This window comes from Mesoplodon mirus, assembly GCF_964341445.2.
Source record: "Mesoplodon mirus genome assembly, chromosome: 2".
Taxonomy (NCBI): Eukaryota; Metazoa; Chordata; class Mammalia; order Artiodactyla; family Ziphiidae; genus Mesoplodon; species Mesoplodon mirus.
This window is the reverse complement of record NC_138977.1, coordinates 214,112,951-214,127,788: the sequence shown is the minus strand read 5'-3', so window position 1 is coordinate 214,127,788 and position 14,838 is coordinate 214,112,951. Positions and strand designations below refer to the sequence as shown.

The 14,838-nt window shown below is 49.1% G+C and overlaps 1 protein-coding gene across 3 annotated transcripts in view; it reads right to left on the bottom strand.

Annotated features, from left to right (window-relative positions):
* Positions 1-11,766, bottom strand: part of CASP7 (caspase 7) — a 32,374-nt gene extending 20,608 nt beyond the window's left edge. The window contains exons 1-2 of one of the 3 annotated variants that reach the window (XM_082633760.1): positions 11,720-11,766; positions 5,029-5,138 (exon numbers count right to left, since the gene is read on the bottom strand). In XM_082633760.1, the coding sequence (XP_082489886.1) occupies positions 5,029-5,138 (110 nt within the window). In that variant the 5' untranslated portion in view covers positions 11,720-11,766. The other 2 variants (XM_082633761.1, XM_082633759.1) reach the window with 2 other exon arrangements.
* Between the last annotated feature and the right edge of the window lie 3,072 nt (positions 11,767-14,838).

The following is a 14,838-nucleotide window of genomic DNA, read 5'->3' as shown; positions in this document are numbered from 1 at the left end:
CATTTATGAAACACACTCCAGGAGGACAAAGGTCAGAACACAAAGATGACACACAGGAGAAAGCTCATGGGATCTGAGCCAGTGCTTCAAAAGTAGGGAGCTTATCAAGCTTTGAAAACAAGCCTTTTCTCCTGCCCTCTTCAACGGGGAACTGGAAGGATAAATACACCCCTCAAGGCTCCACCAAGGCCCTGGGGAAATTTGAGAGCCTGTGCAATCTGTTTGCTACTTTGTTTTTTATTTCCTTTAACAGTGACCTTGAGCAGAACTCAGAAAGGAGCCTCTGATTTCACAGCTGAAGTGTTCCTGGGAGGGGGACATCTTCCAGGCTACTGGGCAGGGCTTGGTCTTATATGTGCAATGGCTCTCAGTGGTGCCACCAGGATCAAACTCAGCCCGTCCATGGGCTCTACCCACTTTCCCAGACCTGTGCCGTGGGGCCTGGCCATCATTGCCACCGTGGCTCTGGCCCCGGCAGGCAGGCTCTTCTAGTCCCCTGATAACCCCACTGCCTTTTCTCTGACAAGTCCCAACTCCTCCAGGCCCACCCTCATCCTTCCTCTCCCAGCCTCCCACAGCTCCCAATACTCTACAATTCTGCAATCAGTTACTACCTGTTATTAGCTATTTTCTATACCCGTGCCTAGATATTCACTAAGGACTTGAGTCTATATCCAGGGCAGGGACCACGTCGTTGACTTGCATGACCGGTAACCCTGTCTAGGATCTAGGGTTACCTTTACACCAAGAGGGATCCCTCTTCAAGTTCGCAGATGACAGGACACCTTATTCATCAACTATGGCTCATAATGAACATAGACTGTGCACACACAGTTGGCCCTTCGTATCCGAGGAGATTGGTTCCAGGACCCCTGAGGATACCAAAATCCTCAGATGCTCAAGTCCCGTATTTCAAATGGAATAGTATTTGCATATAACCTATGCAACATCCTCCCTTATACCTTAAATTATCTCTAGATTACTTATAATCCCTAAAACAATGTAAATACTACGTAAATAGTTGCTGGCACTCAGCAAATTCAAGTTTTGCTTTTTGGAACTTTCTGGAATTTCCACTCCCAATATTTTTGATCCACAGTTGGTTAGATCCACAGATGCGGGTCAGAGGGCAGACAGTACTTATTTCTTCTAAGTCATTTTTTTTTTAAGTCCAAGCACTTTACTAATGTACAATTTACATTCTAAATATTTTTCCTTTGTGGTTTTCTGTGTTTTCCAAATGTTCTCCAATAATCAGATAAGTAGAAGATACTTCAATCAATTTTTTCTTTTTTTTAAGAAAAGTGAATTAAGGAACTGCCTGGTTTATTCGGGGCCCAGTGAAATGGAAATAAAACGATGCTGTCATGCCATCTAGTGGCACTGACACAAAAAAGCCAAGACAAGTGTGAGGGTTTGGGACCACCTGAGTCCAGCCCAGGCTTTTGGGGGAAAAAGGGGCATCTTTTCGTTTCCCAGAATCCTTGAGGTTTCCAGAGGGGGGCGAGGGTCCTCGATCAGAGACGGATGGGGGTGCTTCTGCCCCCTCCACTGCCTTACCTCCCTGCAATTCTGACACTTAGAGAAGGGAACTCGGGATGGGACGGGAGGGGGAAGGTGCCTGCCGTCAGCGGCAGGGAGCAGCCAGCGATGTTCCCACAGGCTGCACCCACACCTCTCAAGCGTGGGATGCAAAGTTCCCCACGCGCCACAGCGGGGGCCATGGGAGGGGCTACTGCACACCTGCCAGATTTGCAGGAAACAACCAGCATCTAGTGCTGTGTTCAGGTCACCCCAGTGAGTCACAGATAACAATGCCAGTTAGAATCCTTAAGGCACAGAGGGTAAGTGTGGGGCGTCCATGGGTCAGGTGTGATAAGGACCACTCCCTCTTAGCTTCAGATCACCCTGTTTTAATCACACTCAGAGTCTCACCCCATCATATACAAGGTCCCTGACGCCAGCCAAGTTTCTCACGAGGTCTCAGTCAGCAAAGCTGAGGCAGCGGGCACGGTCAGGGGAACACTGAGAGGCAGCAAATGCTGGTGCAGTTCTGTCACTGTGACACTAGAAATATACACGGCTTTACCTCTTTGCTGAGCAAGGGGGCTCAGTGGGCGCGAGCCGCCTTCAACTATTCCCAGGGGTGCAGGTGCCACTTGCCTCTTCGTCCTTCCCTTCTTCGGCCCTCTCCTTCCACTTGGTCAAAGTCTGGTGGCTTCTACCTCCCAGGTACCTCTGGAAGCCCCGGTCCCACTCCATCTACACCATCCACTCTGGCCTGGGGAGCAGCAATGGCCTCCTAACTCACGTCCCCTCACCACGAACCCTTCCTCAGTGCACTCCCCTCCATGCTGCAGCTCCAGTGGTCTTGTGGGTTTCCGTAGGTGTAATCGATCAAGTCACTCTACAGCTTAAACCCTTTAGTGACTTCGCCGTCCTTAGGATTGATTCCAAATCCTTTACATGACCTGCAGACAAGTCCTGCTAAAACCTGGTTCAGCCCACCTCCCCTTGTCTCTGCTCTGTTCCCTCCGGGGGGTCATCACTCCGCAGTTACTGGTTCCATGTCTGCCTTCCCCACCAGAATGTGAGTGAGGCAAGGGCCACATCGACCTCGCTGCTCTTGCCCCTGGTTGCAGCGCCAGGGCCAAACACAGAACCAGGTACATAAAGGTGGCAACAGAGACTGGTGGTTGAGAGCTTGGTTTTGAGAGGCAGGTGAATACAGGTTCAAATCCTGGTTCTGCCACTAATCAACCATGGGATTTGGTGCAAGGGACTTAAGCTCTCTCTGTCACGCCACAAGTATTTAATGAATAAATGAAATAATGGATGTGACCAAAAATGGCATCTCAAGTGATTAATTTTAAAGCCACTGATACTTTACTAGATGAAAGGACCTTCTATCCTGCTGAAGTTAAAAAAAGAAAGAAAGGAAGGAAAAATCTAAATTTTACGGGTATGTCGCAAATCCTGATTGAATTTTATTTGCATGGATTGCCTATTTGGTAGACAGCCTGTGTACCATCTAACAGGTGGGTATGAGTCAGATGCCTAGAGAAGGCAAAGAAAATAAACAACTAACATTTCACAACCTATAAGACATTGACATTTATTGTAGTTCAAATACATTTAATTATTCAACAATCATGTCTTGCAATTCATACAACTAAAATAAGCAGTTCATAAAATGGAATTTAATGTAAATATTTTGCAAGTATTTAAATATTCACTGTTTATTTTGATAATGTGTAGCTTGACATCAATATCAGCCACACTATAAAAAAAGGTATAGTGGATACAGAAGATTACCCAGGCTTATTTACCTTTCCAAATAAGTTAAGGGAGTAAAAAAAACCCACATCACAGACCACCTATTTTTGCAAAATGATGGGTCTTTAAGGCAGTGGTCTCCAACTAGGGTACTCAGAGATTTTCCAAGGGGTGCAGACAAGACAATTTTAACTGAATGAATTACCAGATCCTCAATTTCCATTTGTATTTTTCCTAAAACTGGTCTGCCTGAATATGATACCACCTCCCCTTTCCCAGTTTCCCATCTCCCACTAGAGAGGAGAAGGGTGGACTTCTCACCCACCCTGAAATCTTAGATGACATAGAAACTGCCACATCATCTAGCTAAGACTTATGAAATGGCTATTATATGATTCCCGTTTCTCTTTCACTTAGAGGCAACCTGCTTAACCTGAATACTCAGAGAGATGGGAAAACTGAAATATTACTACATCCTTTGCAACTATTCTGAGGGGGTGTGTAGTTTTACATTATTTGGGGGGTATGTGAGCAAAAACATTTGAAGGCCACTGCTCTAAAGGGTTTGCACTGGGGAGTGGTTTAGCCTGGACCACTTGAACTCATGGCTTTGAAAAGTTTTCAGTAGTTGGAGCCGTATTTTCTGGTCATCTCGTCAGATATCTTTGACCCTCAATGGCGACCACCGCCAGTGGAATTCGGATCCAGGATGCTGAGGCCTTCCCACTTCTCCGAGTCATGTCTGGGATGATATGACCGAAGGATCTCTGCGGGATGTTGTAGGGAGCCATGATGCCGCTCATCACCAGCTCTCCCCCTCCCCCCGAACACTGCTTGGGAGCACTCCCTAACCTCACCCTCCATCCCCCTCGCTGTCCCTCCACCGTGGGGCTTGGTGTAGGCGTTATGGAGAAGTGTGATGCTCTGACGCACAGACCGCTCCTGCCTCTTGCCAGGGAATACCACTCACATGACCAAGGTTAAGGAGGGGAGGGAAGGGGCTCCTCCCACATCCCTGCAGCCCTACTTCTAAACAGAAAGCACGGCAGAGCTGTGAAGGGAGTGGCGCTGGTACCGTTTGGGTTCTAATCTCAGCTCTGCCATGTATTAACTGTCACCAGAAAGGCAGGCTACTAACCCTCGTAATGCCTCAGTTTAGCTACCTGTTAAACGATGGTAAGAGCAGAACCATCTCCTGGGATTGACTGTGAGGACGACATGCAACACTGAGCTGGCACACAGAAGCTTAACAAATGAAGTTGCCACTGTTATTATGAAATGCAAAGTTTAGAACTTCAAAAGTGAACTCCAAAAAGGAAAAGGTAGGAATCAGCAGAGTGCCACCCTACAACTTCCCATCCCATGGCCCTCAGTTCTGCCTTTCAGCCAAGCCTGGTCCCACTGGCAGCAGCAGCCCATGCTCTGCCCTGAAGGAGGCTAGCGACAAATCACCTGTGACAGGGACAGCCCCTCACTCCTGGGCAGCTGCCACTCAGACACGCAGCCGCCAGGCAGGAGACCCCCAGAGCCTGGCTCCCCCATACCTGGGCTTGCCCTGGGGACAGGGGAGTGCACAGGGGGACCCCAATGCTGTCACACACAGCTGGCAGGATTCTGTGCAAATCTCCCACGCACAGCATAGACCTCCTTCCCTGAAGGTCCGCTTCCATGTGGGTGCGTGGCGAGGGCAGAGGCGTGGTAGGCTGAAGTGGCCCACGGTCCCTCTTTAACTCAGCAAGGAAGGAAACTTACCTGAAGAGCGATGGGACAAAAGAGGACCGGTCTGGCTTCGCATCAACTGTGTCATCGCTTGCTGAGTCCCCAGCCCCCTGCTCCACAATATGGCCTTGACTGTCTGCCATCTGGAAGGAAAAAAACCAACCAGAAAATTGGTACCCAGTGGCCTCATGATATTTTTAAATAACACTCATTCAGTGACATAGCTTTTATTTAAGCATGGAGATGACCAGTACTGCATATTTGGGCTCCAGGGCTGCTGCACCAACAACTCATTCAAATGCTCGAGTGTCAGCTCCATTTCAGGCCTCATACCAGAGACTGGATACACCGTGGCAAAGAAAGCGAAGTCCTTGCCCCTCTGGGAGCTCCTGATCCAGCATTCACGATTTTGTTAAATGTTCACCTGCTTATGAGAAGCTGTGGAAGGTTCGTCAAAGTCTGTAACAACAAGAAACTCCCCCTAAATTCCTGACAGGTTATAAGATGCTCATCCTTTCCCTGACATCACTCAAACCCAGTTAAAAAACAGCAGCGACCTGGAGTATAAAGTTCTCTTCCTGTTTCAGATGGTTTTACATGGTTCTACCAGAGTAGATTTCCATCAAATTAATTTCCTGCTCAAGAATCTTCACGAGATCCCTACAGTCTAAAAGTTCAAATCTTAAACTGAACTCCTTGGATCTTAAGGGTCTTCATTATCTAGTACTGGAGTCGATGACAAACTATGGCCCACCACCTGTTTTTTTATTTGTTTGGTTTTTCTTTGAGTTTTATTTGTTCTTCCTTTTTCTAATTTTATAAGGTTGAAGCTGAATTCACTGATTTGTGATCTTACTTCTTTCCTACATACAGGTGTTCAGTGCTAAAAATTTCACTCTAAGTACTCACCACCTGTTTTTGTAAATAAAGTTGGAACATAGCCACGCCCATTCATTTACATGTTGTCTGTGGCTACTTTCCCACCACAACCAGAGTTGAGTAATTGTGACAGAGATCATGTGGCCTAAAAAGTCCAAAATATTTACTACCTGGCCTTTTACAAAAAACGTTTGCCAACCCCTGATCTAGGACAACTGCCAGCCAGTAGGATCCCCTACTCACCTTCTACTTCCCTTACTTTAAGTAGTAAAAATAGCAATAATAAGAATAGAAACTCACACTTATTATTTGCTGTGCTAATTGTTTCATAAGCATTATCTTATTTAACACTCTCCCAAATGCTGTTAGATCAGCCCTATGACCACTGCCTTTTGACAGATGAGAAAGCTACAGTTAGAAATGGTTAGTAACTAGTCCCAGGCTAAGTAACTAGTAAACTAGACTTGGATCAGAAGCCGGCAAACAAGCACTCAGAACCCACTCACCACCACACCATTCAGCCTCCCAGCCTCCCAGCATCCTTGGGCCCACTATGCTCATTTCAGGGTCCATCAGGGCTTCTGGTTCTCCCTTTCTGGTAGTCACCACCCAAATGTTTGCTGACAGGCCATCTTTGCCCAGCTGGCTACTTCTCAATCTTCAGAATTCAGTTTAATGGCACCTTTGCAGGAGGTCCTCCTGGATTACACCTACCTCACCAACTCCCTCCCTTCCCCCAGTCCCTCTACAGCCCTTCTATTTATCTTGTTTACTTGCACTCTACTTATTGCTTGGTTCAAACACGACAATGCAAGTTCATCATGGCATAGGCCTCTGGCACACAAAAAGTATTTGCTAGATCCGGCTTCCCTGGTGGCGCAGTGGTTAAGAATCTGCCTGCCAATGCAGGGGACAGGGGTTCGAGCCCTGGTCCGGGAAGATCCCACATGCCATGGAGCAACTATGCCCGTGCACCACAACTACTGAGCCTGCGCTCTAGAGCCCGTGAGCCACAACTACTGAGCCCGCGTGCCACATCTACTGAAGCCCGCGCGCCTAGAGCCTGTGCTCTGCAGCAAGAGAAGCCACCGCAATGACGAGCCCGCGTACCGCAAGGAAGAGCAGTCCCCACTCACCGCAACTAGAGAAAAGCCCGTGCGCAGCAACGAAGACCCAACACAGCCAAAAGTAAAAATAAATAAAATAAATTTATTAAAAAAAAAGTATCTGCCAGATAAATATTGAGTGGAAGCTGGAAGAAACAAATGCCCTGAGGGAAAAGAATTAGTTAAGTGACACAGCTGCTCAGAAGCAGAGCCTTGAGTCATTTCTCCTAAACCAAGTCCTGTGTCCTTTCCCGTAAAGGGATTGGCCTTCAGTAACAAAGCGAAACCTCTCCAGACTCTAATTCCTGCCGATCTCAATCTCTGAGCAATTGCACAGTGGGCCAGGTTGGCAGCTGCAGGTCTGTGTTCCTGTCAGGCTCACCCAGGGATGTTTTCACGCCGCTGGAAAACAAGATGGCATCTATCTCACAGAACACCCGTGCCCCAGAGCACAAGCAATGACTTTTGGAAGTGGGCAGAAGGAATCCAACTGCAGGGAGGTATCCAAGATGGCAAAACGCCAACCTTGTGTCCTTGAGCTCCGAGAGGCATTATCATGTCACCTTGCAGCTTATTTAGGGGTGAGCTGGGCAGTGAGAAGTGAGAGGAAGGGCGAATCCTGTAGTCGGATCTTTACAAAGACAATGAGAAGTCCGATGGCTATCTTGTTCCTCAACTCATCGTGAAGCCCCCATCATAGCCACCAACCTGTTTCCAGTTGTGAGGCGGTAAGATTTTTCTGATTAGGACCCAAAATGTTTCTTGAAAACAGAGATAAGCCACCCCCAGAGGAGAGGAGCGTAAGTCCAGGCATGCAGAAAACACTCAGTCATTTTTATTCCATTTCCTTTATACAGACTTAGTTACTTTTCAATGTGGATTGTTATTAGCAAAGCACAGACGTATTTTCAAAATTAACAAGTTAATGTTATACAAAATCCACCAGAAAAAGACACTAAATTCGACATGTGGTGTTGAAGCCTTGAGTCTTTTGCTAAGGCTAATCTTAAAGACTGAATCTAGGAAGTATGATGATATAACAATGTGACCATTATATATAGATATAATTTCCTGGAAGTCCAAGGCACCAGGTCTGTGCTAGGAGCTGGGGATACACCTGACCTGGTCCTGCCTTGTTGAGAGACAGGCACTGATAAACAGCACAAATGTTGACGGACAACCGTGATCAGTGCCATGAGGATGAACAACTTGTGGCCACAGTAGGGGACCTGACCTAGCCCCAGAGGAATTAGGGAGGGTTCTCAGGGGAGGAAATGTTTGACCTGAGGTCTGAGAAGGGGAAGGAGAGAGGGTGGAAGTGAGGGAGGCACAGGGAACTGCACACCCATTAAACACCTGACATGCTCCATTGACGGAGGGGCTCAGTTTGAATCCTGCATCCCTCCCAGATTTTTGGAGGGAGCTTTGGATTGAGCGACAGGCTGATTTCTATGGCTCAGTGGTGGGAGGATCTCCAGAACTTTCTCTGCAAACACTAGGCCAGAAGGGTCTTCTGTGTGAAACCTATAGCATCTTTCTGGGTTGGTGCTGTTTACCATCTAGGAGGGCAGCAAGAGTCCCTTCTAACAAGTTGCCTGAGTGTGCGTCTAAAACGAGGCAATGCTAGGGCTTTACTCTTAAATCTGTAAGGCTAAACATTCAGACCTTCTTATTCCTATGAGACTGGGCTTAATTTCTGGGTGAAATTAAGTTCACCCAGAACGAGAGTGGTGACTGAGTGGGGAACCTGATCTTGGTCACATCATATCAGTCAAGCCAAGACTTGGTGTTGACCTTTTATTTCTGCTTATCTTCACAGCCCAAGACAATCCAGGCCTATCTCAGTCTGCTATACTTGGAGAGGGCTTGCCTGGCGTTATTTTCTTGCATTCGTCCCCTCTGTAACGCTCAGGCTGCAAAGAGCAGTCAGCCATTCAAGGGAATATTGCTTATTCAATTGTTTCAGTTGCTAAAAACATCTATCTTCTCTTTAAATAAATGAATATATAATACACGTGAAGCATTAACAGTGTCAGGCACTCTCTGTAAGCACTCTGCTAATTATTATTATTACTCTTACTATTACCCACTAGGACTCTTATTTGTAGATTATCTTAATCATTCTTTTATAATTCCAGTTATAGAAAAGTGCCAGGTACATGGCAGGCACTCAAAATTTCTTTATAAATGTCACAACTGAAATGTACTTCAAAATTTTTAATCCTTCAGGGCCCCAAATAAATTGTTGATATGGGACAGACCACAGAACCAAAGGGACCTAGGAGGGTGGCTGAGAACCCAGTTATGGTGAACCACAGACCAGGGGTTTAAATCAGTGCCTCCACCTATTAGCCATGGGACCTTGAACAAAGTACTCAACCTCTCCAAGCCCGAGTTTCCTCATCTGTAAAATGGGAAAGTGGTGATGCCTAAGTCACACATGGCTATGAGGATGAATGGAACAATGCATGTAAAATGCTAAGCATGGTGTCTAAATGTTCAATAAGTATTCCCTGTTATCACCACTGTCCACAGAACTCAAGACTAGGACAACATTCAACTGTCAACACTCGCTGGTATCTTAAAATCACATTAATTTTTTTTTTTTTGCGGCACGCGGGCCTCTCACTGTTGCGGCCTCTCCCGTTGCGGAGCACAGGCTCCGGACGCGCAGGCTCAGCGGCCATGGCTCACGGGCCCAGCCGCTCCGCGGCATGTGGGATCTTCCTGGACCGGGGCACGAACCCGTGTCCCCTGCATCGGCAGGAGGACTCTCAACCGCTGCGCCACCAGGGAAGCCCCACATTAATATTTTAAACAGCTTTTGTGGAGACTGAAAAAAAAGTTCCTCTAGTGATTATTTCTATACATGCTTAATAGGCGACTGGTACAGATCCGGTAGGAAATCAGTTCCCAGCTACTGTCTGAATTTCACTGCAGCTGCTTCCCCTGAAAAGTGACATAATACAGCTTGTGCCTCACTCCTGCCCCAGTGAAGACAATCTTCCTAAAAGGCTCAAAGAGAAGCAGCCCAGGGGACCTCCACTGCTCACCTCCAGCACCTGGAGGGGGAGGGGGCTCTGCTGGGCACTGAAGTACTCCACTGTCACCTGATGCTCACAGCGCTGCTAGGAGGCTGTATTGCAGAAGAAACTTCAGTTTTCTCAGAGAGGTTAAGTAACCTGCCCAAAGCCACAGAGCTAAGAGGAAGCAGAAGCGGATTATGAACCTAGGTGGTGACTGGCTACCTGGGATGAAGGTCAGGAACCAGTCAAAGATGTCGTGGTTAGGGCCACGTCCTTGGCCAGCCCAGGAGTTCGAGGGAAAAGGCTGGGAATGACTCAGAATCACTCACATGTAATTTTACTGCCCCCCAAAAAGCGAAGTTGAATACAACGGTGAACGGCTGCAGCCTGAGTCCTGCCTGCTTCCTCTTCCTGAAGGAACCTTCAAGAGCTGTGCACAAGGGTACCTGAACAAAGATGACAGCGGCTTACGTGTAGTCTGCTAAGCCCTGACAGATGCACTGCTATGCACCACAATCACCTCATTCCATCGTCGCAGCAACCGTCAGCCCGGGCCCACCGCTCTCCCCATTTCACAGACAAGCACAGAGAGGGCCAAGGCCGCACAGAGAGGGCCAAGGCCCCACAGCTGACGGGCAAGGACGCTGGGACCGGAACCCTGGGCTGTCAACACGGGAGCCCCCGCAGTTAGCCAGGCGAGAGAAGGAACCCCTCCCGCCCTCCTAAATCCACCCCTCCTTCTTTTCCAAATCCCGAATAGTACCGGGTGTCCCAAGCCCGGGGACCAGAAGGGAAAGGAGGACAAGCTGAGCAAAGCAGGCGATGCTGGGGGTGGCGGAGAGCCTTTTCCCCCGAAGTTGAGCGCCGGCCGTCGGGGCCGCTTAGCTCGAAGGGACCAGGCCCCCACCGACCGTGCTCGGTGGGAAGGGAGGAAGGAGGCGGGGGAAGGCAGGGCAGGAAGGCGGCGGCGGGGGTCAAAGTTACCGTTCCCCCGACGATCGGGAGGCCAGAGCTGGCGGCCGTCTCCGTCCCTCCGCGGAGAGAGTCTGCGGCCGCTCGAAGGAAAGCGAAAGTAAAAGCCCCTGTGCGGCGAGGGGAGGAGTCGCCCGGGGCTGGAAACGGACCGGGCAGGCGGGGCTGCGGAAGCCGCCTCCGGCTCGCGACCCCGCGCTCCGCGAAGTCGGCCGCGCGCAGGACCACCAGGCCACCGCGCGCCCCTTCGGGGAGAGCGCGCCCAGCCCAGCCGGCCAACCGTAGCGCGCGCCATCGCCGCAGGGCGCCCTCGTCAAAGCTGGCCGCAGGCACCGGAGAGCGTGCTGGGCAAAGTTTGCAGAGCTCTAAGACCGCTCTCCGAGTGACCCGGAGAGCGCGCTCCGCAAACCCGCCGCACGCGGCCTCCCCATCCAGGCGAACTGAAGAGCGCGCCCTGCCGACTTCGCGGCTCTGGACGATGGGGCGCTCGTCGGAGCCCCCCGCTCCTGCCCTCGTCTACACCTGGACTTCGGCCTCCACACCAGCTCCGGGATCCAGTTCCCAAGGCCCGAAGGCGCCTCCCCCGCCAGACCCTGACCCCAGTATGCGCGGGTTGCGCCCCTCGGGGGACTGGGCGCCCACATCTGCAAGAGCTACCGTCGCCCAGGGGCCCGCGCTGGGAGCCGCCGTGTTCTCCTGCCTCCCAGAACTTGCTTCCAGTCCCTGGCGCGCCTTTCTCACCCTTGGGCAGCAGGACGCTAACTCCGTTTTCTGCAGAGCGCGTCCCCAGTGCCTAACACCGCCTGCTGGCCTGGATGTAGCGCCAGAATCATTCATGGACTATTTATTGAGCGCCCCCATGTGTCAGCCACTGGGTACGTGGCCGTGACTTGGTCTAATATGGGAGAGTCAGTGTAGTCCCCCCAACACCACTTCACCCCGGCGTCTCCCACACCCGCAACACCCACGCACCCTCCCACATTTGCCCGTTTTCAACCTTCGGCCTCCAACTGAGACCTCCAAGGCCTTGCTCTCTGAGACTCCTCAGGGGACCAGCTAATGAACACAGCCGCACTGAGGTGTAAATAGCTGAGGAGAAATTACAGTTTTCACACCAGAGATGTTGACTGTGAAACTCTCAACGCCTTGAGTGAAAGGAGTGAACCTTCGTGGTGTGACATCGGGCAAGAACCACATCTTGTCTTTTATTTGCTCTTCTCTGGGACTGAGACTTCAATATTGTCTGTAAAATCTCACCAGGTAAGGACACTTTCTTGGTTTAAGAAAAACTGGTCCCAGGCAAGGGTAAGGGAGTAATTATAATTTATTAACTTCTGCTAGAATACTGAATTCCTGAATATTTTAAACAGGCAGTTACACTATTTCCACTATGGCTGCCCTATAGGCTGACCTTTTGTGCCATTCCCACCTCCCAATTCATATGTTGAAACTTAATCCCTAAAGTGAGGGCATTAGGAGGTAAGGCCTTTGGGAGGTGCTTAAATCTTGAGGGTGGAGCCCTGGTGAATGGGATTAGTGTCTTTGTGAAGGAGGCAAGACAGCTCCCTGGCCTTTTCCACCACAGAGAGAAATTGCAGACTGCAACCCAAAGAGGGCTTTGACTAGAACCCAGGCATGCTGGCACCCTGATCTTGGCCTTCTAGCCTCCAGAACTGTGAAGAATAGATTTCTGTTGTTTATAAGCTACTCAGTCTGTGGTATTTTGTCATAGCAGCCAAAACAGACTAAGACAGGCTGCACTATCTTTAATACCCATATTTGCGGGACTTCCCTGGTAGTGCAGTGGTTAAGAATCTGCCTGCCAATGCAGGGGACAGGGGTTCGAGCCCTGGTCCAGGAAGATCCCACATGCCACGGAGCAACTAAGCCCTACTGAAGCCTTTGTGCCTAGAGCCCGTGCTCTGCAACAAGAGAAGCCACTGCAATGAGATGCCCGTGCACCACAACAAAGACTCAATGCAGCCGTAGATAAATAAATAAGTAAATTTTAAAAATAATAAATTTACACTTAAAAAATACCCATATTTGCAAAATATCAGGCAAACTAAATTATTTTAGACACAAAGGTAATTTACTTTTTGAAGGAATTCAATTGTGAATCACGGGAGAAATGAAAAATCCTATTAGTAAGGCAAATAAATTACTCTTTATCTGATTTATAAAATTGTTTTTGCAAGTTATTCCTGAAATATGATGAAACAGTGTTAGATGTGGAGGAGCCTTAACAACCAATCCCTCTGCTCATAGAGATAAAGAATCTGAGGCTCAGAGAGGTTGCCAACATCACAAGCTTTCTAGTGGCAGAACCAGGATCAGGTTGCCTAGAAAAATAACGAATTTTTCATCCACAAGAAGGTTCTACCATAAATTATATCATGCAATTGTTAAAATGTGTTGCACACAGGAATTCATTGCTGGCTCAGGTAGAAAGACAGTTTGAAGGAAAACTTTCTTTTTTCAGTTCTATAGTGTAGACTGGCATGGGAACTCCAAATGTATTTCTCCGAGTCTGGATTATCACTGTACCAACAAATAAAATCGTAGATATGTGAAAGGGAAGAAACAATTTTGAACTTTCCCTCTATAATAATTGCACTGACCCTTTAGACCCAAATGATATTCTCTTCTAATTGTATTTCCTGTGTTTCTCCAGCCTTGGCCCATATCATCGTTTTCTGCTTCCTTTCCAAACTCACATGAGTAGAGCATGAGTCTTCCTCTTCACCCCAGAAAAATCCCCGACTCCATATTGAGCTGGTTTCCCAAGGGCTGGCCTCATGGGTGCTCCTGGGCTGGTCTCTCTGGACCTTGCCTCCAGCCCTCTGCTCTGGTCACCAGGCTGCTGCTGCTAATCTTGCCAAGCTCTGCAGTCCCACCCTCGCCCTGCGGGCACTGCACCCCCAAGGGGTGCCACCAGTGATTACTTCTCCAGCTGTTCACAGGACAGCTCAGGCCAGGCTATGGCTTCGTACAGGACTCCACTGAAGGATAATCCCTTGAATAACAGAAATGCCACTCTTAGGACTCACAGGCCCAAACCCAGACTCTGTCTGAGGCACCAGCAGACTTCTGCAAAGGGGGAAAGGGCTGAGTGGGAAGCTCAGGGTCCAGGCAGAATTCCCTGGAAGGAGGAATTGATGCTGTACCTGTTAACCACCGCCTCTAAGCTCCCTGGTCTGTTCTGTGAAAATGGAAGTGGGCCCTTTGCATGTGGCCCCATGTTCAGCTTTGCCAGTAGAGGGCGCTGGAGAAAGATTGCAGGTTGTAAAGCTTTTGCTCCCTGGTTCTGGTGTGTCTGCCATGCTTTTGAGGAATCGGGCTCATGCAGAAGGGTGGCTTCTCAAGGTCTTATACCACACCCGGCTTCCCCAGCGCCCAGCTGTGCCTGCTGGCCAGCAGCACCCAGCAGCTAACAACTTCCCTGGCACCTCCTTCAGGTGGTTTTGTAGCAGGGTGCCTCCATTGAGACAACTCCCCATGAACAGCTCTCTCTGGCACCTAGAGGGTAGATTTCCAGAAAGTTCTAGAGGACAGAGTTCTAGCAAGTTTCACTGGCACAGCCCCATAATAACTTCCCTGCATCTAGTAAGCCATGAATGTGCTCTCTCCAGTAAGGTTTGGGTCACAGCCCTGGGGTGGGGAGAGGGTGGGGAGTCTCTTCTTTAGGCCCTCTAAGGGCAGTGACAAGTTATGTCATGTTATGTTGTTATGGAGTGGATTGTGTCTCCTGCCTGCAAATTCGTATGTAGAAATCCTAACCACCAGTACCAAGGAATGTGACTTTATTTAGAGATAGAGTTTTTAAAGAGGTAAAGTGAGATCATTAGGGTAGACCCTAA